Source organism: Conger conger, chromosome 11 (genome assembly GCF_963514075.1).
Source record: "Conger conger chromosome 11, fConCon1.1, whole genome shotgun sequence".
Classification (NCBI taxonomy): domain Eukaryota; kingdom Metazoa; phylum Chordata; class Actinopteri; order Anguilliformes; family Congridae; genus Conger; species Conger conger.
In genome coordinates, this window is record NC_083770.1 from 10,325,889 (window position 1) to 10,341,285 (window position 15,397).

A 15,397-nucleotide genomic window follows, 5' to 3' on the forward strand; every position below is an offset into this window, starting at 1 on the left:
CGCGAGAGGTGCGTGGCGTCAGCAAGGTCCTGGTTTTCGCCCCACAAGGTGATAGGAACAGTCGAAATACAGCAGGTTCTAACAGGTGACGCGCGAAATTATGTCGCCATAAATAGCTTTTATATGTAAGTGCTTGACTTTTGGATACTTTCAGGTTTTTTCACAATGCTTATTTTAATGAACAATCGGGTGGCGCAGCGTTTTGTATGCTGACACTTGTAGTGTCTCAAGTTTAATTTTGTAGTCGGAAGTATTTTGTGGAGTGGTGGATTGGGAAGAAATATAACCTCAAGAAACTTCTGTAAATCAACTGACATTTTCCTGATGGATATAGCTGTTGCCGAGGACCAGCTGCGCTTGCTCTTTCACGCTTGTGATCTGAATAATTCGGGACGAATTGAAAAAGAGGAGTTCTTCAAAGTCTGCTCAGAATTGCGCGTACGGCCCGCGGAAGTAGAGACAATATTTTCCCAGCTAGATCTGGACAGAGACGGATCGATTAACTTTGAGGAGTTTAGCAGCGGATTCCAGGGTGTTTCGGACTTCGTGCTCTGGGGAGAGATGGAGAGCGAGGCTGAGAACTGCGATGGACTCGCTCAGGCCTGGGAGATGTTCCAGAGCCAGCTTGGGGAACAGGCAAAATTCATCCCCAGGTGAAGTATAAACCTCGTGTTTTTTTTCTTCTTAATCATTTTAATTAATGTGATTTTATTGTTATTTATTATTATGTAGGCCTACTTACTTTAAAACATGAACTGACCTTTATACACGCATCTTAAAAAGAAAACAATAATCACCAAAATAAAATAAAGTAATACTAATAAATTATTGCAAAGCATGAGTCCGGCCCAATTCTACTGTTAAGGCTCTACAAAATTGGATTTCTGTAACTGTATAACTGCTTGCCTTGCCAACAATTCCAGCTAAGAGCTGCTTGGATTCTAAGCTGGGCTTGTTGGTCATAGCTGGTCTGTAGCTGGTCAAAACTGGCTAAACTGGTAGATTAAGCTGGTGATGAAACTATTTGACTGGCTGATTATAGGCTGTTCAGCTGGCAAACAGCTGGTGAACCAGCTAAAATGAGGTAGAAGTGTAAAAAAAACTGTCTTAAACCAGCTTGGATCAGCATAGGCTGGTTTAAGATGGAATTTTCAGCGGGGTGGGTATATCTCTCTCTCTCTCTCTCTCTCTCTTTCTCTCCCTCTCTCTCTGGTAGACTGGGTCCTATTCTGTTTCGACCCATTTCTTGTGTTATGTAATTCATTCTCAAAAATATTGAATGATCCTCGGAGTGTTGGATAACATTCATTTTCATATTTTACATATTTTACTGAAGATACTTATATCTTCAGTAAAATATATATATTTTTAACATTGTACATTCCTTGTATATCACCATGGGAAACAGATTCCCTTGCTGAGACCCTGCGCGATACAGGCCGATCAACTGAGGTTTTCCATTACTCCAAACCTCTTTCTCGGGTCAAAATGAACATTTTTGAAGCTTGAAGCCAATATATATATATATACAAGAACGGCGAGCGGCCATTTTACCTGTACTGAAACTACCAGTGGAAACTACCCTTTTGCTGCACTGTGTTTCCTGTTATCATTGTTCCAAATGTAAGGCAGAAATAAGATCATGGCAGTGGAGTTGTTTACGCTCCTCACCGTCCCCAGACTTTGGGTGCGATTATAAGGGTTGATTGACCGATTGTTGACTCTGTTGAGTCTGTTGATCTTGTTCGGTTCAGTAAACTCAGACCCACCCAGTGCTGTTTAATCACAGCCTTGGCTGAGCCTTGACTGAGCCTTCCCCTCCCTTCTCACAGCCCTGAGGGGGGAACAGCCGGGTGAAGTGCGCTGTTGATTTTTGGGTAGGGGTTGTCCACCTCCGGTGGGATGACTGTGAGGCCCAGCTGACAGTGCGGTGCGCTGTCCTGCAGTCTCTCAGGTGTGCTACCTGTCGGGTGAGAAGCGTGAGACTGCATCACTGCTCATCACCGCCGCCTGCAGCGTTTACCTTCAGCAAACCCACCCAGCCAGTTGAAGCCACCCACCGCTGCGGGAGAAAGGCACTCGGTTCCTGTATGGAAACGTGCTGCGGACATACACGCGTGCGGTGCCACATCAGTGCGTCTGGGATTGAGTCCTTTAATGTGTCTGTGGCATTGAAAGTTTAAATAATATTAATACTGCTACGAATAATAGTAAAAATGCCATACTGTAGGAATGAGCAAGCGGCCACTCTGTACCAGAACATCCAACTGACCGAGCCACGCATCCTACCGCAGTACGAACGTGTCATCATGAACTTCGTCAGAGAGATCAAGCTACAGAGCTCCGAGATGGAGAACCTGGCGCTCGCTGTGAAGAGGTATGTATTACACACACATACACTCACACACACCTGCATGCACGCGCATAGGCACGCAAGTTCAGTGGTTTGAAAATGTGTGTCATTCATTCGGGTGTGTAGTATAGAGTAAATGTTCTGCTGTCTTGAATACAGATGGGTGTTGAATGAGAGTGTGTTGTGTTGCGTAAGGTGTGCTGTATACAGCAGGGGTGTCGGGCTGGGGAACTGAGTGCCATGGACACATAAATATAAATACTGTACAGTTATTATGTCTAAAAATGTTTAAAATGTTTAAAAACCCTTTTAAACTTGTGGCCCTAAATGATGACTGAAAGTGTCTATGTCAGCAGCTGGCTCAGGTATTCAATCAAGATGTGCTGTGTTGAGTAAAGGTGTGTTGTGTTGAGTACAGATATGCTTTGTTTCATAAAGGTATGTTTTTATTTTGTTTATTTACCACAAAAAATATATATAGCTACATAAGTACACTCACACGTTTTAACAGTAATCACGAGTAGTTATGGTAATAAGGAGCTGTGCAAAGAACACCAAAGAAACCCGAGGGGTTTATCTAGTGACTCACTAGATAAGACGGACATAATGTTATGGATTACATTGCAGATATTGCACAATTCAGACAATTAGACATATCAGTTTTTAAACTCATGGGTCAAAGTAATGGGAAGGGAGTTGATTAAAAACATAAGCTCCTAAGCGATGGAGACTGAACTGAGACGTGGTTGTTTGAGTAAGAGGCAACTCAGTCATTCATGGTTGATGTTGTCTCTTACCTCTAGTGTTATTGTTATGATTTTCCACATTTCTTCTGAAGAAGCTATTAAACATGAGTGGGGGGGGGGGGGGGGGGGGGTGATTATGAATGGCACCGAAGACAAACTGTACTGTGTGGAGAATGTTGATAAACGCTGAAAATTACGGAATTTCTTAAAAAGAGGTTGTGAATGAGCTGTGTAGCCTGCATGTGATATGATTCGAATGCAACGGGATTTGAATCATAGGAGATGGACACGGTCCCATTTATTATGATGGGTACTGGCCCGATTAATGTTGCTATAAGTAATGTCAGGGAAAGCCATGGAGTAATTCTACTTTAGTGCTGTTTTGTTGTTAAGAGTTTAACACATTTTACCTAAATTTTGCTTTTTCATGAGGGCAGCCTGTAGCATAGTGGTTAAGGTACATGACAGGGATCCGCAAGGTCGGTGGTTCGATCCCCGTGTAGGTGTAGCCACAATAAGATCCGCACAGCCGTTGGGCCCTTGAGCTAGGCCCTTAACCCTGCATTGCCCCAGGGTAGGATTGCCTCCTGCTTAGTCTAATCAACTGCACGTAGCTCTGGATAAGAGCGTCCATTAATGTAATGTGATGTTTGAGGATTCCAAATAAGATACCTAAAAATCTACATGAAGAGGTTAAGGAAATTGAAACGTTGTCAGTCTTTACCTCAACCTCAAGGATTTATGTAAACTAAATTCTAGTATTGTGAAAAATAATATTTTGTTTCACATTGACATTTTGTTTCAGGCAATTAGTTAATTTTGGACCGTTTAGAAAACGTATGTAGAACATTATTGACAATTCTGATAATATGCCAGAGATCACTGTGAGAAAGTATATCAGAGACTTTGTAAAAATCATGGATATAAATAAGGAATAATAGAGGTCTAAGGATAGAGCCTAGGGGAACTCCACATTTTATATCAAGTTGGGGAGAGTCAATATCAAGTTTGGGAAAGTATGCTGCATTCAGTAAAGGTATACTCTCTTTAGTAAAGGTGTATTATATTGGGTAAAGATGTGCTGTATTCAGTAAAGTTATGCTGTATTGAGTAAAGGTGTGCTCTGCTGGGTTTCTCTCCACAGGTCTCAGGACAAGGCTGCCATGCAGCTCAGTGAGATGGAGGATGAGATGGATCAGCGAATCAAAGCAGCCGAGACTAACACTAAGCAAGAGGTACCTTTACCTGTACCTCTACTGTAGAGTACGCCTATACCTTTATTGTGCAATACACACCACTTCTACCTATACATTGCAACACACAACATCTCTACCTATAATCGATCATACACACCAGCTCTGCATGTACGTACATATGATCTACTGGTCTATGATTGATCAGTGCTGGGCCTGTGATTGATTGGTGCTGGATCAGTGATTGATTGGGGTTAAGGATGTTCAGTAGGTCAGAGCTGCTCTAAGCTCAGTGGAACTGGGGCTGTTATGTAAGTATGCAGTGGCTCGGCCTTGGTCTGAATGACGGCTGTTTGCTTTGGAGCCGTGATGTTTGCTCTGCCCCCGAGAACAGCCACACCTGCATGCACCTGAATGCTTATACACTCTCTTTCTCTCTCTCTCTCTCTCTCTCTCTCTCTCTCTCTCTCTCTCTCTCTCTCCCTCTTTCTCTCTCTTTTTCCCTCTCCCTCTCTCTCTCCCTCTCTCACACACACTTACACACACGCATCACACCAGCTTTATCAGCCCAACAAAACCCTGGGGTTAGATAGGACTTAGCCTTTGGCAAAGATACCATGGCAACACAATATGTACCCTGCCGGGGATATAAACCCAATCCTTTGCCCTCACATCCAAAACGTGGCACCTCCTCGAGGTAAAGTGACTTCCTGTTTCACAGGAAGTGAAAAGGGTGGAGATGCAGATGACGCTCTGTGAGCTGAAGAGGCAGTATGAGTCTGAGGTCTGCGAGCTGCAGCTGAAGGTTCAGAAGATGCAGATGGTAAAAATGATAATAACAATAAGCTCATGTGAGCATTCTTTCGCAAAATGGCTGCTGTGTATCGCCCAGGTGGGTGCTGCACATAGATGGTGGTTGAGGCGAGATTCCCCCTCATGACTGTAAAGTGCTTTAAGTGTCTAGAAAAGCGATATATGATCTATTTATCTATCTAATAATGATATGATGAATAATAATAATAGCTGAGTAGTCTTCTGAAACTCCCATCTTCTCACAGATTGAAGATCAGTACAAGAATATCAACTTGAAAGAAGAGGTGGCTGCACTCAAAAGAAAAATTAGTGAATTGAATATGGTGAGTGTTTTTTATTGCCCTGCCCTGTCCAGGAAAGGCCTTCTGCTCAGAGACCCTAGAGACGTGGAACATTGGTTACTTGGAATGCCAGAATTAGTTGTGCCTTTCGGCACGTAAACTCTTGAAACCCCTCCAATGAAACCAAGTCACCACACCGTAATGGTTATAGGATGGTCAACGCCTATTGGTTATAGGATGGTTAATGTTTAGCTACCAAGCAATGGCTGTTTCTGTGGCTCTTTCTTCAGCAGGAAGAGCCGGCTAAAATAAATGAAACTGACTGACAGTCATGCAAATAGGGGAATTTCTGGATGTTAACTGGAGTTCTTGTTTCCTAAAAGAAACTTATATACTTACATCTAACATTACATGCTTGTTTACTTTAAGATAAAAAGTAAGGTGAAGTCGGCTAGCCATGTGTGGCTATCATATTCATCTTACTCGTTACCATCAAGCCAAATGCAGTTTTAATTATACAGCTAGGTGGTGGTACAGGATAGAAAAATGGTATTAGCAAGGTATTAGGTATTAAACTGGCTAGGCTAACTAACCATACAGTTTAAAAGCAGATCCGTGTCAACATAATGGGTAAGCTGTGGCTCACATTAACAGTATATTCATGTGAATAGTGTTAAGACAGGGCTAACGGGAAGTATGTGTGTATCTCAGGAGAATCAGAGGCTAAAGAAGGAACTGCTGGAGTCCCGCACAAACATGGCCTTCCTACAGAGCGAGCTGGATGCGCTGAAGAGTGACTACACCGATCGCTCGATCCACTGCGAGAGGTACGCGGTGTTAAGCCCCGTAACACTGTTACCACGGTTACACAGCCTGCCTTTACACAACAACAGTGTCACGCATGCCATTACAGTCACCGGAGTAACAGCACTGTAGACACACAACACTGTTATACACACTGTTATCCATATGCATGCAAACATACACACACACACACACACACACACACACACACACACACAAACACACTCTTTAGGCCTGCTGGTAGACTGGGTCCTGTTCTGTTTCCATTTGTGATAAGGAACATGTGTTGTGTGGGTTAGCCATCGGCAGTGGGTAAACATGTCCCAGTTTACAGTGTCCTGTGACAGTGAGCTGGAGGCAGTGTCACTGATCGGGAGACCATGTGATGTCTGCTTTTGCTATGGTGGTAACAGGATATCCTGGAGTGACCTAATACTCACAAAGATTCTCTGGCAAAGAGCTTTTCTGCTCTGTGTTACCTGGCAACAACGCCTGGGGGAATCAACCTGGCCCTTTCCTTAGTGTGTGTGTGTGTGTGTATGTGTGTGTCTGTATGTGTGTGTGCGTGCGTGTGCGTGTGTGTATGTGTGTGTCTGTATGTGTGTGTGTGTGTGTGTGTGTGTGTGTGTGTGAGTTTGTGTGTACATATGTGTGTGTGTGAGTATGTGTGTACATATGTGTGTGTGTGTGTGTGTGGGGGGGGGGGGGGTGTGAGCAAAAGTGTGCATCTGTATAAGATAAATAATTTGGGGATTTTATTTCTCCTCAGAGAAGAGGCACTGATGAGAGGATACACAGATGAACGAGACTGTTTGGAGAGACAGATAGAGATACTGCAGTAAGTACACACACACACACACACACACACACACACACACACACTGACATCTGATCCTTATCTGTCTTGTGCTGGTTTGACTGCTCTGCCGTCTTTCAGGTCAGCCAATCGGAAGCTCCATGACAGTAATGACGGTCTGAGGTCGGCCCTGGAGAGCAGCTTTAGCAAATATAACCAATCACTGGTGAGAACAGCCGGAAAGAACCTATCAGCACCTCAGGGCAGTGTAATCCTGTTGCATTGTGGGATCTGTAGTCCAGTCACTGATGTAACTGAACTTTACTAATCATTAGAATGCAGAAAAGCAGAATCATTGTTGGCATACAGTACTGTGCAAAAGTCTTAGGCACCCTAGGCTTTATTATATATATGTTTTTTTTGTGTGTGTTAATATAAAAGAACACATTTGAGATTTCCATATATTCATTTTCCAAAAGATTTAATTTTTGTATTTAATTTTAAAAAGTAACATATAACTTTAAGCAATTTACTACTTTTTACATAAAAACTTGATCATGGCTGTCTGAGATCAGAAGCAAGTAGCCCACCAAAGTCTGTGGAAGAACTCTGGCAAGTTCTCCAACATGCTTGGAACTACCTCCCTGCTGATTGTCCAACGCTGTCCTGCAGTTCTATATCTCAGAGAAGTAATGTAGTTTTAACTCCGAAGGGTGGTCACAAAAAACATTGATTTGATTCAGTTTTTAACTATTCTGCCCAATTACTAAAATGTAATGTAAAATGTATAGTACGTTTATTTAGGACCTTTCATTGAATTCTTTTTGAAATAAACTTTTGCCCAGCACTGTACATGCTTGTAGTATAGTAGTATACATACTTTATATGTGAAGTGTTTATAATAGTAGTATTATTGACATATATGACAAATAAAACATTTAATTTTTATAAATTGTAAATAGTTTGATTCTTGTAAATCAAGATTGAGGATTAAACTCAAGTGTGAGTTGTGTAATTCCAGTGTTGTGACTGAACCAGTATCCATGAAGATTTATTCTTATATTGTACAGGCTACTTTTATTCTTACTTAAAGTTTCAATGTATACTCTTAACATCAAATTTAATTGAAATCTGAATTTTAAATTTTACTTTTGTTACTTAAATTCGCTCATAATTCATGAAAGTCAGTTGAAGTTAGAAATTGTGAAGTTTTAAGATGTGGTCATGGAGTGGCTTGATTACCTTTGTGTAGCTGAAGGGGTAGCTAAAGTCTGCCATTATATCCCCTCCTTGACCAGCTCATGTTTCTTTATGTTTCCAAAGAGTAGAATATGCAGTTGGCATTCCAAAGCTGGTTGCCAAAAGTGTACCCCACACATAGCTATATACTGCAATTCCATGATTTGATGATGTCATTGCTTTGCTTGATGATGTAATTCCTGTCTGCGATTGATGATGTGATTCCAGTGTTGTGTTGTAATTTGCAGCGTGGTCAAATGACGCCAGACGACAATGTCTCCATGAGCAGTCCCAAATTAAGACACCTGCACTCATATGACCGGTATGATATGATGAGCTCTGTGCCTATTACATTACAGTGGTTTGGTGTGTAGCGATACTTTCATTATAGCTTTTGGGGAATCTGACATTTTTTTGTATGATTCTTTAACATGTCCTGCCCCTCTGCCCCGCCCCACGCACAGGATGTCCCGGTGTTCCTTCCATGATGAGGACTATGATTCGCTGGCTCTGTGTGACCCCATGCGGAGGCGGAGCTGTGAGGTGGACAGCCTACCAGAGAGCTGCTTCGACAGCGGAATGTCCACGCTGCGCGGCTCCAACGGATACGACTCCGAGGCCGACGCCCGGCAACACAAACCACGGCAACCGGAGAGCCCGGCAGAGTACAACTATGATACAGATGTAAGAACATGACAGAAACATACACACGCTCACACATATGCTCACACAGTCTCACACACACACACACACACACACACATACAGTAGGCTCACACACACATACACATACATACACACAAATGCTTGCACATACACACACACACATACAGTAGGCTCACACACACAAACACACATGCACGCACACACACTCACATATGCACACACACTTACTCACTCAGCTTCTGTAATGTTCTGTATGTTTGTGTAATCCCAGGTTCTGGATCTCCCGGATGAGGTGCCGTTTGGGTCGGACAGTGGCTCGGTTCTGGACTGGAAGCCTCCAGACCCAGAACCAGTCAGGAGCAGCAGCCCTGCAGCCTTGACCCGGAAATGTCTGACTCCCATATCTGCTAAGGTACCTGTGTGACCAGGTGCACTGTGAATATGCAGTCAGTCTTAACCAGTACTTTACCCTTATTTTAAAAAAAATTTTGCTAAGTAAAACAAAAAGATTGCCAATGAGGTGAGGCAGTTTTGGTAATTTCACAATTTGTCACTGGGGTAAGAAAATTTAACTTCTCAAGCAAAAAGTCTTAAAAAGCTCATGTTATGCAGTGTGGTGCCTGTATGATCAGGTGCGGTGTGAGTATGAGGGTATCGGACAGGAGCGTTGATATGCAGCGTTACTGTTTCCTGCAGGTGGACTCTCAGGACGGCAGGGTGAAACTGACGGGGTCTGAGCGCGTGCATAAGATCGTGCTGGCGGGCGACGCTGCTGTGGGGAAGTCCAGCTTCCTGCTGCGACTCTGCAAGAACGAGTTCAGAGAGCACGGCAGCACCACGCTGGGTATGCACACAGTCACACACACACACACTCACACACACACACACACACACTCACACACACACACACACACACTCACATGCATGCAAACACACACATACATGCACATACACTCATGCATGCATGCACACATGAAAGTATGTTCACGCACACACTCACATGCATGCACACATGAAGGCATGTTCACACACACTCACATGCATGCACACATTAAGGCATGTTTACACACACACACTCACATGCATGCACACATGAAGGCATGTTCACACACAATCAGCATGCTGGGATAGCTGAAGTAATGATGTTGGTTGGCATTTTTTATATAGCGCCTTTATCCAAAGCGCTGTACAATTGATGCTTCTCATTCACCCGTTCATACACGCACTCATGCACTGACGGCGTTTGACTGCCATGCAAGGCAGCTCGTCAGGAGCATTTAGGGGTTAGGTGTCTTGCTCAGGGACACAACCGGCAACCCTTCGACTGCCAGACGACTGCTCTTACTGCCTGAGCCACATCATAAGGGTGATGTTGTCATATACAGTGGTGCGTAGCTGCATTAATAGTGATGTCATATACAGTGGTGCATAGCTGCATTAATAGTGATGTCATATACAGTGGTGCGTAGCTGCATTAATAGTGATGTCATGTACGGTGGTGTGTAGCTGCATTAATAGTGATGTCATATACAGTGGTGGGTAGCTGCATTAATAGTGATGTCATATACAGTGGTGCGTAGCTGCATTAATAGTGATGTCATGTACGGTGGTCAGTAGCTGCATTAATAGTGATGTCATATACAGTGGTGGGTGGCTGCATTAATAGTGATGTCATATACAGTGGTGGGTGGCTGCATTAATAGTGATGTCATTCTCAGGGGTGGACTTCCAGATGAAGAGTCTGGTGGTGGACGGGGAACCTACAGTCCTGCAGCTCTGGGACACAGCAGGGCAGGAGAGGTGTGTGTGTGTGTGTGTGTGTGTGTGTGTGTGTGTACGTGTGTGTGTGTGTGTGTGTGTGTGTGTGTGTGTGTATGTGTGCGTGTGTGTGTGTGTGTGTGCGTGTGTGTGTGTGTGTATTTGTATGCGTTTTGCGTTGTGCACATGTGTGTGTTTGTATGTACATACATGCATGCATGCATGTGTGTGTGTGTGCGTGTGTGTGTGTATGTGGATGTGTGTGTTTAAGTCCTTATGTATGCATGTGTGTGTTTAAGTCCTTATGTATGCGTGTGTGTGATTCACAGGTTCAGGAGTATTGCCAAGTCTTACTTCAGACGAGCTGATGGGGTCCTTCTGCTGTATGACGTCACGTGTGAGACAAGCTTCCTCAATGTCCGAGAGTGGATAGACATGATCGAGGTACAGCCTCAATTGTGCACCCTGAACCATACACTACAACACTAAACTCATATCTCACCCTCGTGGTCAGGAGTACTGCTGGTTTTCTCTTCTGCCTGATAGTCCAGTAAAGTCACTGATTGGGCAGAGATTTCACTCAGGTTCAGGTTTACAGGGGAGGAATGAGAACCGGCGATAATTCTGGCCTCAAGAGCCATATTTGAATATCCCAGCCCTGAACTATAACCCTGAACTATAACACTGAACTATAACCCTGAACTATAACACTGAACTATAACCCTGAACTATAACACTGAACTATAACCCTTAACTATAACCCTAACTATAACCCTGAACTATAACACTGAACTATAACACTGAACTATAACCCTGAACTATAACACTGAACTCTAACCCTGAACTATAACACTGAACTATAACCCTGAACTATAACACTGAACTATAACCCTGAACTATAACCCTTAACTATAACCCTAACTATAACACTGAACTATAACCCTGAACTATAACACTGAACTATAACCCTGAACTATAACACTGAACTATAACCCTAACTATAACACTGAACTATAACCCTGAACTATAACACTGAACTATAACCCTAACTATAACACTGAACTATAACCCTGAACTATAACCCTGAACTATAACACTGAACTATAATCCTGATCTATAACACTGAACTATAACCCTGAACTATAACACTGAACTATAACCCTGAACTATAACACCCCTAAACCAAAATCCTTGAAAGCTCACTGTAATTTGAAGCCCTTACCCTAACACGTCTGTGTGTGTATGTGTGTGTGTGTGTGTGTGTGTGTGTGTGTGTGTGTGTGTGTGTGTGTAGGACGTATCGCAGGACAACATTCCCATCATGCTCGTGGGGAATAAGGCTGATCTCCGGCAGCAGGCTCTACAGGAAGGAACCTCGTGTGTTCCCACCGGCTTTGGGGAGAAGCTCGCCATGGTGAGAGTCCTGCCACACACTACATCCAACATGCTACATACTACATACTACATACTACATGACTACATACTGCATCCAACATGCTACATGCGACATACTACATGATTACATACTGCATCCAACATGTTGCATGACAATATACTACATCCAGCATGCTACATATTACATGCAACATGCTAAATACTGCATGACTACATGTCATGGCCACACCATGGACACAACATGACAGAAAGTTACATAAATGTACTAAGCCCCTTGTTTACCTGTCTTCAATCCAACAGCCAGATAAGAGCCCTATTGACTAATGTGCTTACAGAGGAAGTGCAGATAAACTAATGTTTAGTATAGGTGTAGTGGAGATATTGTATAGACACATACATTTGTAATGCAAGTAAATTACAGATATTGTGAAAATATAGTGTAGGTAAACTATGGGTGTAATAAAGGCACACTGTAGGTATAATGCAGGTATGCTGTAGTTATACAAATGACTCAGGTATAGTGCAGATGTACTGATGGCTGTTTGCCCTCTCCAGACGTATAACTCGCTGTTCTGTGAAACGAGTGCTAAAGAGGGCTCCAATGTGATCGAGGCTGTGCTGCACCTGGCCAGGTAAGGGTCTCACCTGAACACAACCCCGACTCTAATCAGCAGGCCTAACCTCACCTGAACGCACCTGTAGGTATAGCGGGTGTAGCTCAGCTAGTTCGCTAGTGAAGCTAGGTAGGTGGGGTAAAGCAGGTTACCGTGACTACACTCTGATTACGTAACCCTGAAAATCAAAATGAATGTTATTGCCCTTGGCTATGGGCGATTTTGCCTTTGGCAGACTTTAGACTCGCAAGTGTCTACCTCTACCTTTTCAAACACTTTCCTCTCCCCACAGGCTGATGATGAAGCAGTCCCGTGAGGACAAGGATCAGGACTCAGTGACCAGCCTGTCCAGTGCGCACAGCAAGAAGATCTCCAACCTCACCTGCTGCACCGTATAAAACACGCACACCCTGCCCCTCAAAGAACTGCATCTGTGTGTGTGTGTGTGTGTGTGAGGCTGCCCCTCACAGAACTGTACCTGTGTGTGTGAGGCTGCCCCTCACAGAACTGTACCTGTGTGTGTGAGGCTGCCCCTCACAGAACTTTGCGTGTGTTTGTGTGACTGTGTGGGTGAGTGTGTATGCGCGCATGAGTGTTTTTATCTCAGTGTACCTGCAGCATGTTTACAGGCCTCTCCAGGAGGAGACACGTGACCATCACATGACCCGCTGAGTCCTTTTTACACTGGAGCCATATTTCTCTCACGCTCGCACTCCTCACAGCTTTTTGGGTTCGGCTCCCTCTGGTGGTCAGCAAAAGAAATACAGCCGACCACCAAATGCCCTACCTACCTGTTTACAAGCCTATTATCGCCATCATTTTGTATTTTATTTGAGTTTTGTAGCTCTGCTTTGTTTCCATTCATATTTCACATGGACAGATTCCAAAACCAAACCAAATGCCATCGAACAAGGCGTGCACACTGACGTGTGTGAAAGAAATGTGCAGTTTGTTTCATTATTACAGTACTCTTCATTGAAGGCACCTGGACCTTCATCCTTATTTCTGATAATTTTGATATATTTAACCTTTATTATACATTATAAGCTCCTGTTATTCGTGAAAGGTAGTTCTATGGAAGGGTTCGAGAGTCCTCAGCGATTGTGGGTTTCGTGATCCTCCAGTAGGGGGCACTGCTTTGCACAGATGAGACTGATGGCTAAGTGGGCTTGTCCTGTAATTTTGACTGCCAACAATTAGCAGAATGACACTGGTGCTAATTCAGCTTAAGATGGGCGGCCTGTAGCGTAGTGGTTAAGGTAAATGACTGGGATACCCAAGGTCGGTGGTTCTAATCCCAGTCTAGCCACAATAAGATCCGCACAGCCGTTGGGCCCTTGAGCAAGGCCCTTAACCCTGCATTGCTCCAGGGGAGGATTGTCTCCTGCTTAGTCTAATCAACTGTACGTCACTCTGGATAAGAGCGTCTGCCAAATGCCAATAATGTAATGTAATGTAATATGTAGATCCCTGTATATACTATCTCCTCTGTAGGCCTCCTGTGTGTCCCATGTAAATCCCCGACATATGCCCCATGTAGATCTCTTATATATGGCCCTTGTAGGCCCATTCTGGTGCCGTTTGAGTCTGTGGACAGTACTCTTCTGTGGACCGTAGTATATAAATAAGACCCTATGACATTTCCTCAAATAAGTATTATTTTTAGAATTTACCCATTAAAGACATTCAGACAGATTTTATTTTCTTTCCAAAAGACTACTGACAGTATAATACCTTTAGATCAGTTTTCAGTCGTCTCTCCATGGTGTTTTGAAAAAAGAAACGGCTGGCTTTTTATTCTACTGAATTGTCTCAAGCATAATATTTTCTGTATCTAAAAAAACTGACCTCAGTGATGCATTTGTGAAACTAGTTATTGTACAACTTCTGGTAAAAAAAGAAATAATTACTGTTCTTATTTTATTTTATTTTTTTCAGTTTTTCTATTCCTAATCTGACTGTTTTAACTGAAAATATTTTCTGTGCCAGATCAACAGGTTGTATAAAGACAAAAATGTTTTAACCCAGAAAAAATGAGCTGTCATTTCTGCAGTTCTTCCACCTTTTTTTATTTAATCAGTTGCCATTTTCTTATAGAAATCATAAGTGTTAGCGTGTTCTTGTAACCGAGAGCTTTTGAAATAAACCACCAAAGGAAATTGTTATTATTATTGCCTAAGATGTCTGGAATATATGTATATATACAAACCATACAGTACATATTTGTGTACTCTAATGCATTTACCATATTTATAGCTGCGCTGCTGGTGAGTTATTCTGTGCATGTTTAATGCAAATCATTGGCCTCGTGTGTACAGATGTCGCTGGTTTATTTCTCTGTTCGAAGCAGCACGTTGTGGCGCTGGCAGTCGACTGCGAAGCGTTTGAAACGAACGCGCAAATGGAGATTTAATCTCCGGAGAACGCGTCCCTGCTTTCCCGCTGGTGAGCGTCGCGGGTTTGCGAGACCATCTGTTTACACTGTCACCGGTCTAATGAGCCGCGCGCAGTCATTTGTCTCAACAAGTGCGTGGGGGAGCTGGATATTTTAATTAAACACGGAAAATGTGTGTCAGGCAAGGTTAATGCAGGTAATAAATTCAGCAATGCGTGGGGACAAATTAAACAATCACTTTAAATTCTGCAGCCACTCTCCTTCAAACTAAAGTACAGCCTCAATATTATTAATCCCTTCACCTGTACCCACAGGTAATTATTATTAACCCTTTAACCCGCACGC

The 15,397-nt window shown here is 43.2% G+C and overlaps 1 protein-coding gene across 1 annotated transcript; it reads left to right on the top strand.

Annotated features, from left to right (window-relative positions):
- Window positions 1–66: 66 nt before the first annotated feature.
- On the top strand, window positions 67–14,755 carry rasef (RAS and EF-hand domain containing). The gene is made up of 17 exons (XM_061261191.1): window positions 67–653; window positions 2,231–2,377; window positions 4,244–4,334; window positions 5,014–5,115; window positions 5,351–5,428; window positions 6,098–6,213; window positions 6,960–7,028; window positions 7,128–7,212; window positions 8,474–8,547; window positions 8,690–8,909; window positions 9,162–9,302; window positions 9,587–9,734; window positions 10,609–10,690; window positions 10,978–11,092; window positions 11,943–12,062; window positions 12,599–12,675; window positions 12,950–14,755. Exons 1-17 carry the CDS (start codon window positions 325–327, stop codon window positions 13,053–13,055), a joined length of 2,100 nt encoding a protein of 699 aa, XP_061117175.1. The 5' UTR covers window positions 67–324; the 3' UTR covers window positions 13,056–14,755.
- Window positions 14,756–15,397: the final 642 nt, after the last annotated feature.

Bases quoted from the DNA above. Each gene is read 5' to 3' on its own strand.
- rasef (XM_061261191.1), top strand. From the start codon at position 325: ATGGATATAGCTGTTGCCGAGGACCAGCTGCGCTTGCTCTTTCACGCT. The intron at 6,214-6,959 runs GTACGCGGTGTT...ATTTCTCCTCAG, and splicing joins CGCTCGATCCACTGCGAGAG to AGAAGAGGCACTGATGAGAG. The intron at 9,735-10,608 runs GTATGCACACAG...TGTCATTCTCAG, and splicing joins GCACGGCAGCACCACGCTGG to GGGTGGACTTCCAGATGAAG.